The sequence below is a fragment of the Manis javanica genome, chromosome 13 (genome assembly GCF_040802235.1).
Source record: "Manis javanica isolate MJ-LG chromosome 13, MJ_LKY, whole genome shotgun sequence".
In the NCBI taxonomy this organism is placed as follows: Eukaryota; Metazoa; Chordata; class Mammalia; order Pholidota; family Manidae; genus Manis; species Manis javanica.
In genome coordinates this window covers 371,240-391,255 of record NC_133168.1, presented here as the reverse complement: position 1 = coordinate 391,255, position 20,016 = coordinate 371,240, and the positions used below count along the sequence as shown (strand labels likewise).

Below are 20,016 nucleotides of genomic sequence, written 5' to 3'. Positions count from 1 at the left end.
ACATACTTCGTGTGTGTGAGGTGGGGGGCAGACACAGGGACTCAGAATTTTTGGCTGGGCTGTGCTTTATCTCCATTTAGGCACATCTGCTGAGCACCTTCTGTCCTTAAAGCTTGAGCAAGCCCCTCCTGGGGACTGGGAGACTGAAGGACACACGTATGAAGGCAGAAAACACCGGGCCTGCCCACAGGCAGCTCCTGGTCCGCCTCTGCTTGTCCTCTGAGGCCTCGCCTCCCCCGGGAAGCCTCCCTGGGCAGCCCACTGCGGGCTGACCCTTCACCCCGGTGCTCCCACCCAGCAGAGAGCTCTTGGCTGCTGTCTCTCAGAAGTCTCCATCCCCACTGGACTGGGAAGAACAGGTGTCTCTGTGGCTTTCTACTGCTGTGCACAGGGTCTAGCCTGCAAGTTCTCAGCAAACGCTTGGACAAAGAACGAATGGCTAAGTCCTGACCCACGTCCACGGTCTCATGCGCTGTCCTCCTAGTGCCTTGAGCGGCCTCGGCAAAGAGCTCGCTGCATCCCAGCTCTGGCTTCGTCTTCCAGGGCCGGGACTGGCAGGTAACTGGACCCTCATGCCAGGCAGCTCTGGGTGGTTTTCCTCTTCCTGTCCCCAAACCCTCCCATCCTCTGCCCTGTTCTCTGTCGGGCACTGCTCTTTGCTGGGAGGACAAAGGGAATCAGATGAGGTTCTGTATCACCAGGGGCCGACGGCACCTCTCCCACCCAGGGTCCGTGTCAGCAGCGGCAGTTCACGCTGTCTTCACGCTGTGATCCTCAAGCAGGGCGCAGCGGCTCCCAGGCCGTGCAGGGCTGTGCTGAGGCACCGCAAGCCATTCACGGGCCAACAGCGCACAACCTGAAGGTCTGGGAGACCAATTTCACATGAAGACAGAAAATGGGTATTTTAGGGAGAATATTAACATTTTCCTGAAAGTGCGAAATTAGAATGAGACCTTAAAGGCCCCAGTCCCAGGGAATTCAAGTTTGCTCCCACCGGTGTTGGGATGCGCTCTGAGACAGGCTTGGCAAGCAGCACGGTGCCCACTCCAGGCTGCAGGCTGAGTCTGTAGATCGTGCATCAGAGACGGGCGCCCAGGTGAACAGGGGACCCTTAGGTGAGCGGGTTGCTTGTGAGTCGCCCGTTCTGCAGGTCAGTCACCCCACTGGATGGCACCCACCTGTTGTCCCGGATCTGCCGTCAGCTCTCACTGCTCCAGGTGCAGGGGGCACGGGGTGGACAAGCCAGGAGGGCCCTGTCCTGCAGGAGCTCATGACCTGGCAGGAGGGATGCGCCAGGGGAGTCCCATTGCTAAGCACGTGGTTGAGAGCGGTGAGCCTCCTGGGACGGCGCAGAGTCCGGCTGCTGGGGCGTCTCCTTGGAATGGCCCTGCCACTCTTGAAAACGCTTACTTCCATTTTCAGGTCTCAGAACTTTTAAAATATATGTATATCCCCCTCCCCAACCCCAGTGGGATTCTGGATATTTTGCATGCTTGCAAGAATGAGATGATCTAGGAATCATGAAAAATTCCTGAGGCTAGATCTATACAAACTATGAAGGCGCATTTCAAAGATAGTAAAGGTGCTGATTTTTCATTATTTTCTTCTCTGTAGTTGTAACCTATTTTTGAGAAACAGAATAAACATGCCTTATAGGTACCTGCTTATTCCATAGTAGTTTTTTTTCTCACAGTATCATTTTTTAGAATAGAATTCTTTTGAGCTTCCTTTTCCCCCAAATTATGCTCTCCCTTCCTTCTTCCTTTCTTCCTTTTGGGCAGCCTTCCTGGATTCCAACAGAGAAACACGTAGTGGCAAGAAAGCCAATAACCCTATTAAAATAACTTTCAGGTACAAACGGACAGAAGCCATTTTAGCCAAATGCAGCTTGTTAGGAAGTGCCGGTCTGTCTTGTCCCGAGCAGAGGACATCCGCCACGCGTCATCCTTGGCACCTGCTGGAACCCTGCCTTCTCCCAGGACTCACGAAAGACGGTTCCAGTTAACACCGAATCTGTTCTTAAGGCCCCACAGGGAACCTCAAATAGAATTCTGTAGGTCCAGTGCTACTGGGAAAATCCTCTGGTGCCACGATTTAAGCCACGGGAGGGTTCTTATCTTTCTTGAGGCAGGTGAAGGCCGCCTGGAGCTCGCTGGGGAGCCACTAAGTGGCACGGCTGTATTTGAGGGGTTATGAGCACCCGAGACTTTTCTTGTGGAACTGCCTGGCTCCCCACACGCAGAGCCACATGCACTGTCCGCCGTGGTCCACCCGGTTCCCCCGATGCCCTGCGTGGATGGGGGGCTCCGGGGCTCCCAGCCCTCGGCTGCCCTGGGAACAGTGAGCTGCAGGGAGTGAGCCACAGAAATCGTTCTGGCATCTACAGTGTCTGAGCTCTGTGCAGGTGTCGTCTCTAGCAAGGGTTATTGCTTAAGTAAAAAGAAACAGCTGTAAGTCTCCCTGTGCCACGCCAATGCCAGAGGCCAGCTCACAAAGGATAGAGCAACTATTTTTCACGACCAGGCGATTCAAGACAAAAAACAGCCCAGCATCACCTGCCACCAAAGTGTCTTCAAGGTGCTGGGCGTTTTTTTCTGAGCAAGAGGCTTTTCTGGTCGGGGAGTTTGTTTCCTCACCCACCCCCACAGTGGGTGGAGGCAGGCTTTTGGGAGGTGGTTTCATTCCCTGCACGGGGCACCTCAGGGGTATCTCTTGACATTTGCTTTTGGACGAAAAACCCTAAAATGTCTTTTCTGTGCCATTACTTTGCACCCCTGTCCCAAGTGCCCAGAGCAGCCCGGCTTTGTGCCCTTAACCCGAGTCCTAGTTTTGCTTCATGAGAATCTACAGTGAGTGTAACTGAATTAAAGGCTGTGCTTCGTTTGAACAGACCATGTTTTTTTCCTTAAAGAATCAGTTTCAAACAGGTTATGACTTTTTCAGATTTTTTTTGACTGACCAAGTCAAAAACAAACAAAATCCTCCAGAGGGTATTTACAAATTATCCAACCTAGTGGGATGTGAAGATTAAAAACAAACTTACTTTTAATATCTAGAATGTGTTAATATTGTCCAGTAATGTGGTAATTACATGTAATAAGATCTTTGAAATGTTATCTATTCAGCAATTGAATTAATACCAAAAACAATACCAAGACTTGACTAACCAGAAAATCCCTGTTTCACCATTTTTTGTTAATGTTTGAAAACCTTTCTAAATACGAAGTTTCTTTCAGCAAGGAAAGCGCCCTTGTATGTTTCTGCACGATTTCAGTGGCCTTAGAATCACAGGTGTGCCTACAGCACATGTCATCCAACCCTCATTTCTGCAGACGGGACCTGAAGGTGAGAGATGCCAGGGGCTGCTCATGCCCCAAAGCTGAATGAGGCCACCGGTGGCCCCTCTGCCTTCACGTCTTGTTTCCCTGCTTGGCACCACTACGGAGGTGGAGGGACACTGGGAAATACACACACGGATACCGACAGGCAAGAAAGATTCTTCTTGTAATTGTATCTTTCTCCTACAAGTGGGACACACAAAATTCCTGTTAGAGAAAATGCCTGATAGAGTGTTAACGTAAGCCAATCTGGCTTTAAGAACCCTCTGATTTCATTAGATAACAGCAGAGCCTTAAAAAGCCACCACCCCTGGGATTGGAATCTTGTGTCACTGGAAATCACTGCCCAGTGGTTAAATTCACCAGGTGGCTCCTGCCTGCCTGCCATGGGGCAGGTGTGAACCTCTACAGTACCTTTCAGGGTTTAAACAAATGAACAGAAAAATTCAAATGCAAAATGCTCTTTTTAATTACTAAATTAATAAAGTTAAACAATTAAAAAATGTAATCTCACAAATAAATTGTAACAAAAAAGGAATTAAGACTTCAGAGTTGCTACTCAGTATTAAAAACTCAATAGAAATAGGCTTTTGATTAGTTGTTGTTAAACATGTAATTCAAGGTTGGTACAAACAGCAACTGGAAGTGTGAAGTCGTGCATAGTCAGCCCGCTGGGAGGGCTCCTGGATGCACGGAAAGTCATTTCATTCGCAGCACAGGACATTTAAAATCGCATTTCACAATGGGAAATGTACTGCCCCCGCCGCCTCCGCGATTTAGGTGTGTGAGGAAGCTCAGCAGGCCGTCCTTACTACAGAGCCTAGGGCTTTAGACCAGCTTGGTGTGGTCGCAAGGTTTATTAGATAAAAAAGTTGGAAACTTTTCAGCATTCCTATTTTTAGACACGAAGTTTGTGCAATTTCCATCTTCCAGTTTCCCTGGTAGCAGCGGCCGTTTTTAAGTTTCAAGAACAAACCAAGTAAGTTGAGGCAGATACTGAACAGGCTTGTGAAGCCAGCTTGACGCTGCTGAGGAGTGTGACAGCCGGATGCAGGTCACGAACCCCGGAGCGCGCCAAACCAAAATCAGACTCGTGCTCAGCCAAAAGCCAGAAATGAGGGCCTGGTTTTCAGAAAAAACAGTGCTTTTATGCCGATTTTGTAGGAAAATTCACTCTGGGTCCTGAGGCTTCGTGGCCCAGGTTGGCCGGGGTTTCCACGTTAGCACCCACACGATGTATGTACAGGGGCATATGTATGTTCATATTTATAAAAAAGAAAAAAAACAAACACCTGTCCTGATTGGTTTTTGTTAAAACATGAAAAAAAATTTTATTGTTTTAGACAAAGAGGCCACTTTTGGAAAATAATACTTTTTTAGTTGAATCAGGTGAAGACAGTTAAAATCACATAGGATTTGCATTTTAAAAAAAGGGAGAGCACGAGGGTCGTTGGCACTGGAGTGACTATTTACACTGAACAGAGGTCTGGCCTTTCACGTGACATCAAGACAATGCATTTCCGGAGTCTGAGGAGTGACAGGGCTCTGCCCCGGGGGCGTCACAGAGGAGGTTCGGATCTGGGGACAGGTGTCATTGATGAGGGCCGGGGAAGTCCGTCAGCTTCAGTCACATGCAATCTGATCCTGGACGTTCTGCTGCTCGGGGGCAGCTGGCTGGGAACCGAAAGCTAATGAGGGGGGTGGGCAAGCCTGCCGGACAGGCCTCCGTCTGCGGGGCAGGCCTCACAGGTTCTCTCCGGGCTGGTACTGGGGCTCTGTGGCGGTGAAGTAGTCCTCCAGAAAGCCCTGCAGGTACTCGAAAGTGGGCCGCTCCTCCGGGTCCTTCTTCCAGCAGTGGATCATGAGCTCATGCAGAGAGACGGGGCAGTCCTGCGGACAGGGCATCCTGTAGCCGCGCTCCACCTGCTCCAGCACCTCCCGGTTGTTCATACCTGCGGAGACAAGGCAGTGAGAGCGGCCCCGCCGGGCCCGGGCCCGGGCCTGAGCCTGCATGTGGTGGAGACACTGGTGCGACCCTGCCTGGAGACAGCGAGCGCGCTACCCATAAACCCAGAGCCAGATGATGACTCAAGTGTCATGACAGCTGGACACGAAGGGCAGCATGGTGCATGATTTCCTTGACACGAGGCTCTAGAAAAGGGGAGACCACAGCTGCACAGAGCAGATTGGAGGTACCGGGGTGAAGGGCTGTGGGGGACACTGTGGGGTGATGGGAATGCTCTGGACCAGGCCAGCAAGCCTCCTCTGATGGCCAGATGGTGAATATTTTAGGATCTGTGGGCCACGGATGATCTCTGTTCATGTTTCTTTCTTTTAAAAAACCTTTCAAAAATGCATAAAACAAAAACATGGTGGGAGCTGGATTTGGCCCAGAGTCTAGTCTGCCAGCTCCTGTTCAATATCCTGCATGTGGGAGTGTGACTGTTTATGTTTATCCAAAGTCATGTATTCTTAGAATTGTTGAATTTTGTCGAATGTCAAATACACCCCAATTTAGCTGACAAAAATATGAATGAAACAGACAAAAAAGAGTCCACGCAATGAAAACCACTGCCCTGTGTTTAATCTTCTCTGAGCTCCACTTACGAAGTTCATACATCAGTTCTCCTCACGCTCCAGGCAGGCTCAAGAGCTGCCACCATGTCACCGGCTGGGCACTGTCAGAAGCAGCGGCTGCAAGGTCTGGTGACTGATGGGGAGACAGGCTGCCCATCATGCGAGAGCTTTGCAGCCCTCAGCGGGTGCTGCCGGCTACCCAGACGCCGGGCTGCGCACAGTGAGGGGGTATCTCGGGAGGCTGCGAGCCCTCCGGAGAGCAGAGCCCCCCGCATGTCAGTCTCTGGGCAGAACAGCAGACAGCACACTCGGGATGGGCCCCAACCCCTTTCCCAGTCACTGCCAGGCTCTGTTCTGTAGCTCGCCTTCCTGTTCTCACCACATAGTGTTCCGCCACCGCCTGCCACATTCTTGTATGTTTGGCTGCTTCTTGGTCCCCAGCCTGCAATCTGGATCCTCCCCAACTTCTCACCTGGTTAATTCATAAAAGTGAGAAACTGATTTCAAGCCACAGAGGAACCTAGGATCCTGCCCCCATCTCTCAGGGACACAGGCAGCAGAACACGGCACGTGCACATTGTAGCTCCTTTACTTCTGGAGGAGTGGATGACCTGTCAGCTAGAACCCTGGAAGCGTGGCCAGAGGAAGTGGGTCCAGAGCACAGCCTGTGCCCCTGGGGAGGCGGCACCAGATTCTGGGGTCTACGGCCATCTGTTTTCTTACTACTGTTGGAGCTGGGCTTACCCGGGCTCCCATGCCGCCAGCTACAGCGTGTCAATCACACGCCCACCCACGCCTTTCAGGGTGTTTCCTTATTCTCTGCCACTATAATTTCTTGAGCTGATAAGATCCATGTATTACTCCTACATTGAAGTAGGCTTCCAATTTCATTATTCTAATGTAATCTCACTCACATTTCTGGGGTGACACTTGTTTTGGAGAGAGGTTTGGTGAATGAGTCTGGGTCCCCTGCCTCCACACCAAGCCTGACTTTACAGGTACCCACTTCAGGTGGGGGTTCCGGAAGCTCTGTGGCTGGTCGGCCTAAATCCCCCCCAACTCCTGAGCTCAGAACTGCATGAAGAGCCTGAGGTGCCAGGAGAGCAGGGTGGGAGACGGGGCTTGCTCCACAAATTCTGGGACTCACTTGGCAGGAAACTGATCTGAACTGACGTCATTTGGCCATAAAACTTGACCTGGCATGAGGCTATTTACTGTTTTTATTTTTACATGCGTACTGCTGCAGAAGTAAGGATGTGTCTGAGTATGGAGTACTGCCCTGGACGGGCCTATGTAATGTATGGTCTATGCTCTTATGGAATTTCTAAATTAAAAAAAGTCTGATTCTGAAGCACATGTTGTCCCAAGGACCTTGGCTGGGAATTCCTGAGGGCGGTGACCCCATTCCTGCCTGGAAAGGTCATGGAGAGAGTATCCTCATGTGCTAGTCCTGGCTTTCTGCAAAGCGTCTGCCTCATGCTTTAGTCTTTGGTTTCGTAGTATCACGGAAGCCACGTGGCCTGGGCCTCCAGGAACTGCCAGGAGCCAGGGGAAGATGGAAAGAGGCCCTCAACCTCAGACGGTCCGACAGGCCCTTCTGGCTGAGGTTACAAGTCCCCTCGATGCTTTATCCTGGTCCTGAGCTGCCTGAAATGGCACCACCAAGGGTAATTAGCCATTGTATTGCTCTGTGGGGCTTATGCCAGGAAATAGTTCACTTCATTAAAACAAACTATTCAAATGGAAAGATGTCATGCTTTTAAAAAACTCTTGATTCAGTCTCCACTAATGGAAAGTCTAATTGGCCACTTGGGTCAAGCCTATTATTTCCGTGCTCAGCCCACGCCCTGGACACAGATGCAGAGGCATGACCTCCAACAGGCTGCCTCTGTCAGCACAGTGCCAGTAGATGGCCACTCAGCAGGGCTCAGGCTAGTTTTCAGCCTACACACCATGGCCAAAATAAGTGGGTTGGGGTCAAGTTTAAAAAGCTGTATTCTTGACTATAAGAATGTTGAAAAGTCATATATTTTATTTCAAAAATTAATTTTTGCCAAATGGATTTTACACTGTTTGCTACCATAGGATGAGCCTATTTCATTTTTTTTAAAGACAGTTTTGTATTTTTGTTACAGAGAAAACTGTTGTTTCCCCTCTTTTATCTGCTTTCCCAAGACCTTGATTTATCTAATGCCTGGAGGTGAGGGACGGGACTGGGAAGGCGAGAGATGTAAGCAAGCTTGAGTTGGGTGGGCGCTGCGATGCCTAGGGTGCTCGGGAAGGGTCTTCCCAGGGAGGGGTACTTCCAAACGAGGAAGCAGGCGGGGTGTGCTCTTCCTGTCCGCCCACTGTCGGGGGAGAATGTGAGAGGGCAGGCAGAGAAAGGAAGGAGGTTAAAACACAATGCACGGGCAGCTTTTCAGGAAACACTTGTCAGCACTTCAGGACCCTAGTGGGAGCTGCAACAGAGACCCTTCTCGATAGGAGGGCTGGTCCCACCAGCCAGTGCTGTTCCACTGTGGGAAGTGTCACATTCCCAAAGTGTGCCTGGGCACGCGCCCCGTTCCCAGCTAGCACGCCAGAGTCGGGGTGCACAGCTTGGCACCAGAGAGCACACACACACCGCCTGTCCCCTGCAGGCCTGCCCTCTTCTGCCTGTCTCCGCGCTCCCCCGGGCTCACAGGAAAACAGGCCGTTCCATGGCGCCTCTCACAGGCGCGGCTCATGGAAGCCCCGTGCGGGCCCTGGCTCAGCGTCTCCCGGGGGGCCTCCTGCCACCGTGCACTTCAGGCTTTCAGACCTGGCCCCTGGGAGCGTCGTTTCCAGTCGGTCTGCCCAAAACACTGCAGCCGAGGTCCGTCCACCAGCCGACTTCCTGCCCCTGTGACTCTCGCGCACTCTCTGAACCCAGACCTTCCTCCTGGTTTCTGAACTGAGGTCGGGTTTCCACCTCCCGCTTTCCAGCCCTCAGAACGCACGGCACCCAACAGTCCATTTCCACCTGTTTCTTTCCCTTCTTTCCTTTTCGTTTTCCCCCTCCCTCTTTTAAACTTTCCTATTTCTCTTTGAGAAGAGAGGCTCCCCTCTTTTCCTTTAGATTCTTTAGGGAGGAAAAAAAGCTCATTTCCATTGGCAAAGCCACTCACTACTTGCGACTTCGAGTTTCTCACTGTCTTCCGGCAGGTGACCGACCGCCCCTGCCTCAGTTTCTCAATTGGTGATAAAGCATCTCCGCGCTCAGCGCACTCACCTGTCCGGAAAACATTTGCTAAGAGGAGTGTCTTTTGCTCTCCTGCCTCCCTTCTGTGCAGCAGACATTGGTCTCAGAGGGATCATCATCTCCACATAATCAGGAATTTTAACTGTTTATTGGTCGAGTTTGTATCTGGACTTAACTATGGGTTACAAGAACCTGGATTTCTGTGCCATGTGAACAACTGAGCACTTCAACAATGGGAATGATGTTAAGATTGTCAGATAGCCAGGCCACTTCTGAAAACTGAGCTTTCCAGCCAGAAGAAATGATACTCTATTGTGCGCGAGGCCTGTCAGAGCCTCCCCTGCTTCTCCGCATAAACCTGTAAGAAGCCCTCATTTTGCTCGTCTGTTGAGCAGGGCTGTCCTGGTGGTGGAGGCAGGAGGTCGTGTGAATGGTGCCCGCTCGGCAGGAGCAGGTGTTACCAGACCAGCACGTGCTCGAGTCATGCTGCTGCCTTTGGGTTCTGGCCCAGGAACAAAGTACAGATAGATGCTGATCAGAAAGCACATGCGAAAATAAAGGGGGAGCTTGACGAGGCTCAGTGTGACGATTTTGTCTCTTTCCCCGCCAGCTGAGACCTTGGGGCAGCTGTGCTTATTAGGCTGCGTCAGTAAGTGCAGAGACACGAGCTACTCAGGCTCCATAACATACAAGGGTCACTTTAAGTTGATGATATACCGCCGAGGACTCTGTCCCCGATGTGAAAAGAGGGTGTGGGCAGGAAGGCCACGGGGAGGGATGCACAGCTGAGAACGCAGGGCGGCGCAAGTCCCCATGCACATTCTCCTCGCACCCCGCCTCCTCTCCCCGCCGCACTGGCCCAGAAACCTTGGAGGGAAGGTGCTGGCATGATTCCCAGGCCTTCCTGGCAAGGGTTCCTCTCTTGGGAACGCCATGAGCTGGAAGGATCAGCGTGGGGGCTGGGAGGGTGGGGGACAAAGCACCCATGGCCAGGATCAGTGGTCCCACCCTGCTTCCCACTCTCCTGGCTGGACAGTCTAACCTCTCTCTCCCTTAAGACAAACCTGCTCCTGCTGGCATGCTGGGCCCAGGCGTGAGCGTAGGTGACAGCAATGGGCCGAGCGGAGATCATGTCTGTAATCTGAGTGCGGCAGAGGGAGGCCAAGGAGGACTTCTAGCTCTTTAAGGAAGGTGCTACTAGTGTCACTAATCCCCTTACCCCTTCAGGCGTTATCAAGTGGCTGGACACATTCATCAAAGCCAAGCAGCTGTCACTTGCTAAGAGATCTGAAAGTGCTTCAAATGCACAGATCACTGTGGTGTCCCTAACACAGCATTCCTGCTTTGCCAGCTCCTGCCGAGTTCACAAAGCAGGGGCTCAGCTGAGAGCCTAGCACAGAATGGCCGGGACATTCTGCCTGGGACAGTGCTGCGACGTGTGTGTGCGCTGGCCACAGGGTCAGAGTCCCAGAACAGCTCTGAGGACAGATGCTGTCTTGTGGCTGGGAAAACACACGCCATATTTCTGTGTGACATGGTGAAATAGATGAGAAAGGCTTTGCAAACTATGGGCCAAGTTAAAAAAATTGGTTTCAATAACTTCACAGGCATAATCTCCTCCTCTCCTAACCTATCCACATACCCACCCACCCACCGCCCATCCACCGCCCATCCACTCACTCATTCCCACTGAGAGTCTGTGAAGGGGCAGACACCGTGCTGGGCATCGGGAAACAGAAGGAGCTCCCTCGCCCTCTCAGAGTTCAGAGCTACTGTGAAATAGACACTCAAAAGAGATGTGCTGGGTGTCATGGAAGCAAGCAGAAGGGGCAACCCACTGGGCCAGGATGTGGAGAAGGGACACAAAGGAGGTGACTTTGGGTTGGGCTTTGAAGGGTTCTGCAGCAGTGAAGCCGAGACGTGAGATCTGCGTGTTGGAGAGGTCCCTTGGTGTGCAGAGGCGGGGGTGGCAAGGGGGAAATTCTGGGCTGGGCCATGTCGCCTCTGTTCAAAGCCCCCAGTGGCTCTGTATCCTGCTAAGAGTGACCCCGAAGTCCTGACCACCAGGGGAGGCGCTGTCCGACCTGCCAGGCCTGGGCTCAGAGCTGTTGGCTGCAGTTGAGGCTTAGTGCTCTGAGTCCCCTGAAGGCAGGGTCCTTCCCCAGAACCTGCCTGGTTTGGGCCTGCTTCCCCCAGGTCGTCACTCATGCTATCTTCCCAGGGAGGCCTTCCCCTGCCACCCTCTCCTGACATCCTCTACCCGTGTCCTGCTTCACTTTCCTTGTACCTGTTACCTTCAGCTAACACAGAATTGATTTTCGTATTTATCTCTGTTCACCGTGAGTAAAAGTTCCTGAGGCAGGAGTTGTGCCCTCTGGTTTGGGCTGCACTGCTGCTGCCTCGGCAGCACCTGGCAGGCAGCGGGTGCTTGATGAATACCGGCGGACTGACTGAAGGAACGTGATACAGCCCCGCACAGAGAGGCTCCTGGGGTCTGTCTGGAAGGCAAAGGGGAGCCACGGGCATTTCCACTAGGCGAGCGAGATGCCTCATTTGTGTTTCCAGGGTAATAACTCTGGTGGTGACAAAGCCAGGGTGGTGCTGGGGGGCGACAGGGGCGATGGGAAGCAGGAAGGCCCGTGAAAAGGAAGGAGAGGTTTTAAAGGCGAAATGTCAGGTTAAAAGACATGACCCTGAATTTAGGCATCAACTTCAGAAAACTGCTTTTAAGAGTCTTCACTTCTCACACTCAGCAACCCATGAGTGTAAAATCAGTTCTAATACTGACACCAAGAATGGTTCTGAACCGGCTCATGGAAAGGCAGGCCAGACCTCTGTGCCAAGGCAGCCTCAGGCTGCTGCTGCCAGGGCCTCTGGGAAAGGGGGCCTTCTGTGTCTGGAAGCAACCTTCTTTGCCTGGCAGGGCGCTGTGACTCCCCCACGACTTCCCTGAAAATCTCAGCGCCACACTTCAGGGTGAGGTTGCCGTCTCCCCTCCCTCTTACAAATTTCGCTGACCAACCTCCCAGGCCAATGTCTCACTGTCCCCTGACCCTTCTGCCCTCCACTGGTCACGCCACACACTCCGTTCAGATTCCTTCTCTGATTCTTATTCTGAGCCCACATTCAAGCCAGGCAAAAATGCCTGGAAAGCTTTATAAAGCCCGCAGTGAGCAGCGAGTCGCCTCTCCCCGGACCTCCGGCCTCAGCCACCTTCCCTCCAGGGTAGCAGGCCATTTTCACGTGAAAGGACCCAGGAAAATACCGCCACCTGCTGTTCTTGAAAAAAATGCTTCCGCCGATTGCGGAATTACAGCATGGAGACGTCAGACTGGAGGCACGGTGAGCTGGGCCTGGCATCTGCCTGAGTGCCACCAGCAGGCGCGAGGCCGTGGGCGGCACACCCGCAGAGGGAACAGGAGGGGGAGGCCCCTCCTTTCAGCAACACCTGGGTGAAGCTCAATGGAACTGTTCTTAGGAGCCGCTGTCCTTCACTGAAGTAGTGACCCTGCGACTGGGATCCCTCTGTAAGGGCCTCTCCCTCCAGAAGAGTTCACGGTGAGGTTCAGGAGTCCAATTACAAACCGTCACAGCATGCTGGAAACAAAGGAAGCACGCTGGCTAGGGACAGAGCAGTTCTCTGTGGCTTTCTCTGGTGGGCAGCTCAAGTGGCCTCTGAGGACACTATTTTTGGACACAGCACTGACCAGCCAGGCCTCAGGATGGACCCTATCAGCCTTTCTGGCCATACCTCCAGGCACAGAACCGCTCAGCCCTCTCCTCCCAGTTGTCCCAGGGAGCCCTAACCTGGCGCCAGCCCCAGGCCTTGCTGCTCTCCCGCATGCCAACCTTGCCTGGGACCCTGTTCCTTCAGACAACCTCAGAGGCCCGCTTACCACCTCCATGAGGCCTCCCGGACGCATCCCCACCACCCACACAGAACGACAGCAGCTGCCAAAGGCCCTTGGTGCCCCCTGCTCAGCTTTACAACTACTCATAATGAAGTGGGCCCAGTCCTCACTCACGTTCCTTGGCCGTCTCCATGGGTTCTTAGTGGAGGGCCCCTCTCAGACCTGTTGTACAAACATACCTGAATCAGGTGCCTGACCCCATTATCAGAAGGAAGATTTGGGGCTCTCAGTGGGCAAACTCAAGTAATCCATCCCTTGCAGTTGAGGTTGTCTAATAATGAATCAACAGGAACAGTGGCCTTCTTCCTGGACCTGCATATCTCGTCTGTCTGACTGTGAGGCCCATGACCTCAGGGACAAGATGTACGTGTTCGCTCGCTGCTCTGCCCCGAGCAGCTGAGGCGGCGCCCAGCTCCAGGGAGGCTCTAGCCAGTCTTGTCGAGAGTGTGGATGCCTTATTCATACCTGCGTCCCAAGAGGAGCTCAATGCCTGGTGCAGTTCATACATACTAGCGCTCTGCCAAACGCGTGAGCCCAGGTCTAAGTTACAAATGGGGCCATTTTCTTTATGCTAAAACCAAACCTGACGAAAGAGTCTCAGAAACACACACCTGCCTTCCTGTCTTGAGGCCCCGTCCCTTCCCTTTGTCCCAGTTTCTGTGTGGGACCCTGAGAAACATTAAAAGCAGCTTTGTATGACTAGAGGGAAAGGCTTCACAGAAATGCAAAACAATATGGCTTTTCCCTGCATCTGCATTTAACACACCGGCTGACTGTAAACCTAGGGGGTGTGCAGAAGAAATTAGTTCAAAATTCAGACCAGAAGTAAAGAGGTGACTTCACACCCTCACAGTCCCAAGAACTGCATGCTCTCCCTCTGAGAAGCAACTCAAAAATGCCCATGCTGTGCCCCAGGCCCTCCAAGCTCATCTCGTGCTGGCTGGCTGCTCCCGGAGTGTCCGCCCCCTTGTGCTGCTGGGAACAGTGGTGCTGCACAGCAGTGAGACTGGAATCCACCTGCATCTCTGAGCACAGAACTGCTGCCTCAGGGACGGGGAGCTGGCCCGTTCTGCCTCTGCGAGCCTGGCTCTGGGAGGGGTCCTGAGGTCACACCAACCTGACGCGATCCTCTTTATTTCTCTGCAGCCTCTGCAGATGACCAGACATAGTCATAAAAAATGACCGTGGGGGTTACAGACCAATCTGCCCTTGCTGGCTCCCATGGGGCAGAGACACGGTCGCAAAGCCAGCATGCACAGGAGGCCCCAGCACCCCGTGAGCCTGCACTATCGCTTCTATCATTGCAGGTCCCTTCACGCAGCAGCAGCTGAGAAACACGCTCTGGTGTCCCAGAAGGCAGGTGGCCCCTGGGCCATGACGTCACAGCCTGGCTTTCGGGGAAGGGCAGGGGTGTCTCTGACATCACCATCTGTCTGTGGTATCGGTGGCCGCCCAGCAGGGGCTGCTTTGTGCAGCGCGAAGTTGGTAACCTGGAAACGGCCCAGCCCAGAGAGGCTCTGGCCCCGTGTCACACGCATGTCTGCACAGTGCCCTGCTGCCCAGGAGGGGGCGGTGAGCCGCATCTCTCGCCCAGGCCGGTGAGAGCTGGGCCTGCAGGCTCCCTCCCCACGTCACCACAGGGCAGGGGGCTCTCTCCCCTTTCCCTCCAAGTATCTGAAGTTCTGCAGTGGCGCTCCTGCTCAGGGAGCCACGGGCAGAGGGAGGCTCCAAGCCCTGTGGTGGCCCGAAGCCCCCACACCAGCAGCTTATTATGTCAATCCTGGCCACAACTCTTGGCGGCTCCCAGCTCGGCTTGTCTGGGTACCTGTGTGTCCCTCACACTTACGCCGGGCAGGAAGCTGAGGATGGGGGCTTAGAGGGCACACTGGGCGAGGTGTCCCAAGCAGCGTCCTGCTGGACCTGAGCTTACCTGGATATGGCACTCTTCCTTTGGTGACCAGCTCAGTGAGCAGGATCCCAAAGGACCACACGTCCGACTTGATTGTGAACCTCCCGTACAGCGCTGCTTCGGGGGCCGTCCATTTAATGGGGAACTTGGCACCTGCAGAAGGAACACCTGGTCACTTGGTAGGCAGAGAGCACGGCGCTGGGGGCTGGTGGGAAGAAGCTCTGGACAGCCGCTTTCACGGGGGCGAGAGCTCAGAGAGAAGGGCAGGGTGATGGTGAGACATGGAGGGACGAGGACCAGGGTGCCGTACACCTGTGACCTGGAGCGGGGTCTTAAGCAAACCAGTTTAAGCTTCCAACAAGGGAGTGCACTTCAAAGCAGCTTAGAGCTCTGGCTTCTAGAACTTGAATCTATGACCACACTGAATGTCATAGGTTTGGTCTGGAGGTGGGACTGGCTTCTCATTTAGGAAACTAATTTATGTATTTTTTCTTTTGCTTTGAAATAATGATATATTTTAATAAAGACACATATTATTAAGTCATAAAGCTACTCTCATGAATTCTTTGCACATAAAACCATTGTCTGTTCTTACGAGGTGTATAAAAACCGAATCAATGACCGTGCTTCTCTGGGTGCAAACAATTTACAGCAATACAGTTTTGCTGAAATGGGGTGTCTGCTTCCCCACAGCCTCCCACACGCTCCACAGAGAAACCCCTTCAGCCCTGACATCCTCCCCACCCCCCGCCCCTCAGCCCCAGGGCCATCTTTCATTCTGGGATAGGCTTCCTTCGGCACCGCAGGATCCCTTGCTTACCTCCCTCCCTTTCTCTTGCCATCTAGAGAGGAGACGATGTAGTGTCTGTTTTTAAAGAGCAGACTTGCCTCCCCGACTGTCTTATGGATCTCTGACTTCTCAAGGTCAAGGAGCAAATTCATGCCAAAGCCAGTAAACCCTTTCTTTCAATTTCTCCGATCATTGGAAGAATCCTCTCCCCAGTACAAAGGAAGGGTGGGTGCCCCCCTGCTCTGTGCTAGTTGTATGTACAGATTAGAATCACGCAGCACCCTGTGTTCTCTCACACCAGGCTCAGCAATTACAAAGCAATTTTGGACATTTCACTGAACAAACTAAAAGGAAAATACAAGGAATTTTTATTACTGATGTGAACACAATTACATGTTTAAAGCATGTCCATTTGACTTAGGAGCTCCTAAAAAAAATCACACAAAGGCTGACAAAGCTAGAAATTCTCGTGGTGTTGTCTATAAAAAGTCACAATGTGAATGACTAAAATCTTTAAATTGGTATGGTCTTAATAACCAGAGGTATGATAAATTACAGCAATTAGATCTTTGTTTTAAATACAGTACAAGCTAACATCTTTAGCGAATCTACCCCTGGTATTTTCTGGCAATATAATTTTCCTTTCCATCCCTTTTTGCCAGTGTGAGAAGAAGTAAAAAAAATTCCTATTATTTCATTGTGTGGCATCTCACATTAACACTAGAGCAGAGAAGCTATTTTATAGTTTTCCTTTTATGTACTGAGTTATTTTTAATCAGCTGTGTTTCTTAAGCATTATTATTTCTGTCTTTTCTTAGGTGGTATATGACCCACGAAGGCCTGGTATCCTGTCAACAGCCAACTTGTTTTTAAGTCTCCTTCGAAGCACTCTTCTCACACTCTCTTTATCGAGCATCCTGTTCATGTAGCTTTGGGCTCTGAGCCGCCGGCATTAATGTGATAGATTTTCTAGACTTTGTCCTGGACCAAACCTCAGATGGAGTTCTTGCATTCCAGAGAATCAAAGGTCTGTTAAATTCATTCCCATTTAAACCATCTCTTGGGCCAAATGGCTTGGAAATCTACATCCATCTGTGAAGGAGACAGAACATTTCCTTCACTGTGCAGACTCGGATCCTGCGAATGGAGACAAGCAGAGGGGCCTTTCTTTGCTTCTTCGAGTCCCTCGGTGCTAGAGAAGGTGTGTGTGCTGCTGAGGGGGAAATGCTCAGAATCTGGATAAGGTCACTGTGGATTTTCTGAGAGAAGATTTTATAATTTCCCATTAAAAATAAGACAAATGTCAATATTTAAGCCATTTTGATTCTCTGCTCTGTTATTTTCTCATTATAATATCACGTATTAACAAGAGCTGTCATAAACCTTCCAAAAGTTAAGTTCAAACAAAGGCTGTAATGAATCTCCAGTAAGAAGTCATTTGTAGATATGTGCTTTGACTTAATAGCAGAAGCTTATTTAAATTTGTTTTGCATAGTTTTCTTCCTAAGATAAGAAATATATATTCACACCTAACACATTTTGGGGGAAAACAAGTGGTGTCTTTGTCCAATTTCTCTTAATACCTCTCCATTCTAAAACAGCAGCCACTGTTGACCAAAGAAACCTCTCTAAAGAGAACTCATATTTTCCTTTTCAAGGAAGTCACAGGTTAATAAACGAAAGCAGGGATAAGCTGTTAATCATTAACTAAGTCCCACAAAAGCACTAATCATGCTGGGTTTCCCCTCATCCTGGCTTCCCATCTCCTGAGTGCACAGATGCTGCTCAAAACAGGGGGAAGTCCCCATGGGGCCTCTGGCAGGGGTCTTTGCGAATGGCCATGCAGATTGCTCACTGCCGACCCTGGCCCATGGCTGTCCAGTGGCCTGCATGTACAGTCCCACAGGGGGTCCTGCTGGGGGCTGCCAGGGGGGCTTTCCTTCGGTGAAATCAGCAAAGCTCAGAAACTGGGAGGGAGGATCATCTGGGTGTAAACACTGCCTTCCCCTTGAAAATAAAGTCCTGCACCTTCAGACTTCCTCACAGATATCACGGCAGCGTTACGTGAGGGTCAAAGTCATCTTCGAAGCGGTATGGGTTTCTAGAAAAGAGGAGACCATGCCAGGAGGCCCACACCACAGTGACTGGATATTGCTACATTCCAGCTGACTGACCCTAGAAGTTCTCTTGTCTGGGAGCAGGATTCAGACGCCAACACGGTGTCTGCGCTGCGCTTCCTGGAGGAGCCGCAGCAGACTGCGGGGACGAGGGCCTGCCACAGGCACACGGCTCTCAGGCACGGCTATACTCGGCGTGCTGCTCAGGGTCTGCATGAACCGGAAGCAGAGGCGCCGCCCCTCCAGCTGTGATTCCTACCGAGTGGCCTCAGAAGGCATGTGCAACAAGGACGTGTTTGTGTCTGGACTTAAAGGCATTTTCTCCTGTACGTGCCTGCAGGTTTCACCGACCTCCCCAGCTAGGCTCAGGGCTCCCATGCAGGTAGAGAATCTTTGTACTTAGTCACTTCCTCCCAGAATAGGACCAGGGACCACTCAGCTTAGGCCAAATCATTTCCTGTGGTGAGTCAATGGACCAGAGTTTTAAATAATAATTTCTTATATCCATCTCAATCCTGTTTCTCTGAATCTGCCTTGGTGCCCAGAGCAGTCACAAGCTTTGTGCGGACAGGGGACCCACTCTCAGCTTCCCCGGCTGTCCTGGCTGTGGTGCCTGCGTCTGTGCCCTGACGGGACCTCCCTCCTAAGGCCCTGGCCTGAGTGACCAGTTCCCTCCACCGCAGCTGCCCTGGGAAGCCTCCACCCCAACACCCGGACAACACCCCCTCTCCGACAGTTCTGCTTCTCTCCACACACCTGCTGCCGGGTCAGCCCCCTGGCCTCAGAGGAGGCCCTCCTCACCCAGAGGCCATCTGCTCGTTCATCACGTGCACTCAGGTGGCGGCACAGCCTGCTCAAGGAGCTCAGGAACCTTTCCCGATGATCTTTGGCCACACCGCCTCATCCTCCACGCTGCGTCCACACGTCCCTTGAAGGTGTCCCTTCCCCAGCCCTTGCCGCCTCCACTCCCCATCGCCTGCCTGGACACCCACAATGGCTCACACGCACAGACTGCCCCCTCCTCCCCTGCTCCCCCCTCCACTGGACTCTCCACTGACCTCTGACTGCTCCCGCAGCTGCAGGGCCCCGGGACAGGCCGCCCCCTTTGCTGTGAGTCCCCACCCCGCAGCTAGCCCCTGCTCCTTCTCTGTTCTTAGTGGAGGTGGTGCCCGCACAGGGAATCTTTTAGCCTAAGCACTAAGGCTGGGGTAAGTTCCCCAGAGTGGTGCGGACAGAGTGTCTTGTTCTTTGCCGCTGTTACTATTGAGAGCAGGGAATATGTTCATCATCTGAAGGGCGTCCCTCCCTCCCCCGCTCGACAGACAGACTGACAGATATACAGATACCATCCTTGAGGGCAGAGCCTGTCTTCCTGGATGGCCGCCACATCCCCAGGACTCGGGCCAGCGCCTCGTGCACAGAAGGAACTAGACGGAGAGGAGCTGAACGAGCGAGCGACTGGACAGCCACTCGGCCCTCCCCAGCCAGGCTGAGCCACCAGGGTCTGTGTGGGGCTCATTCCCGAGCCCTGTCGTTCTCTGGTGGGTCCTCCTGTCCTCTGTGACAGCCGTCACTGTGGCGCCATCTGGATACCCTTTTAAGGGTCTGACTGCCAACCCCAGTAGGAATGCGACTGTCACACTAATGAAGCCCAGTGATACCTGGAAACCCTGTGCTTCTAGCATTAGCTGAAGCTGCTTGGAGCCCCTTTGGGGATGAATGAATCGGTCAAAGGTGGAAGAGCCCCAGACGTTGCTCTGTGCAAACTGGACCCAGGTCACTGGGGCTGTAGCTGGGGGATTGTATCAGCAGACAGACAGGGTGGCTGGACACCAACCACTCCTCCTCAGGGGCCCTGACTCTTCTCATTCAAAATAAGGTTAATTACGAGTTAAGAGAAAGGAAAAGTTAGGATTTACTCAGTTACCAAAGTGTGTTCACAAAACAGCACAAAGCCCCCTGCTGGGCTGGTTTTGTTGTCTTTCTTTTCCTACCGTAAATATTTCCGGGTTTCCCCACCACCGCCAGCACTGTACTTAGTGCTGGGGCTACAACAGGGCACCCCACCTCCAGCTATCATGGGGCCTGCAGCTCAGTTTGAGAAGGAGATACATAAGTGGCTGTTGTATATGCCAGACAGTGCCAGGTGCTGTG

At 52.3% G+C, this 20,016-nt stretch overlaps 1 protein-coding gene across 7 annotated transcripts in view; it reads right to left on the bottom strand.

Annotated features, from left to right (window-relative positions):
• Positions 1 to 3,783: 3,783 nt before the first annotated feature.
• FYN (FYN proto-oncogene, Src family tyrosine kinase) overlaps positions 3,784 to 20,016 on the bottom strand; it is a 150,266-nt gene continuing 134,033 nt past the window's right edge. For all 7 annotated transcript variants that reach the window (XM_037012327.2, XM_073220766.1, XM_037012326.2 and 4 more), the window contains 2 exons: positions 14,977 to 15,108; positions 3,784 to 5,290 (listed from right to left, as the gene is read on the bottom strand). In XM_037012327.2, coding sequence (XP_036868222.1) covers positions 5,082 to 5,290; positions 14,977 to 15,108 — 341 coding nt within the window. In that variant the 3' untranslated portion in view covers positions 3,784 to 5,081. The remainder of the gene's footprint in view (positions 5,291 to 14,976; positions 15,109 to 20,016) is intronic.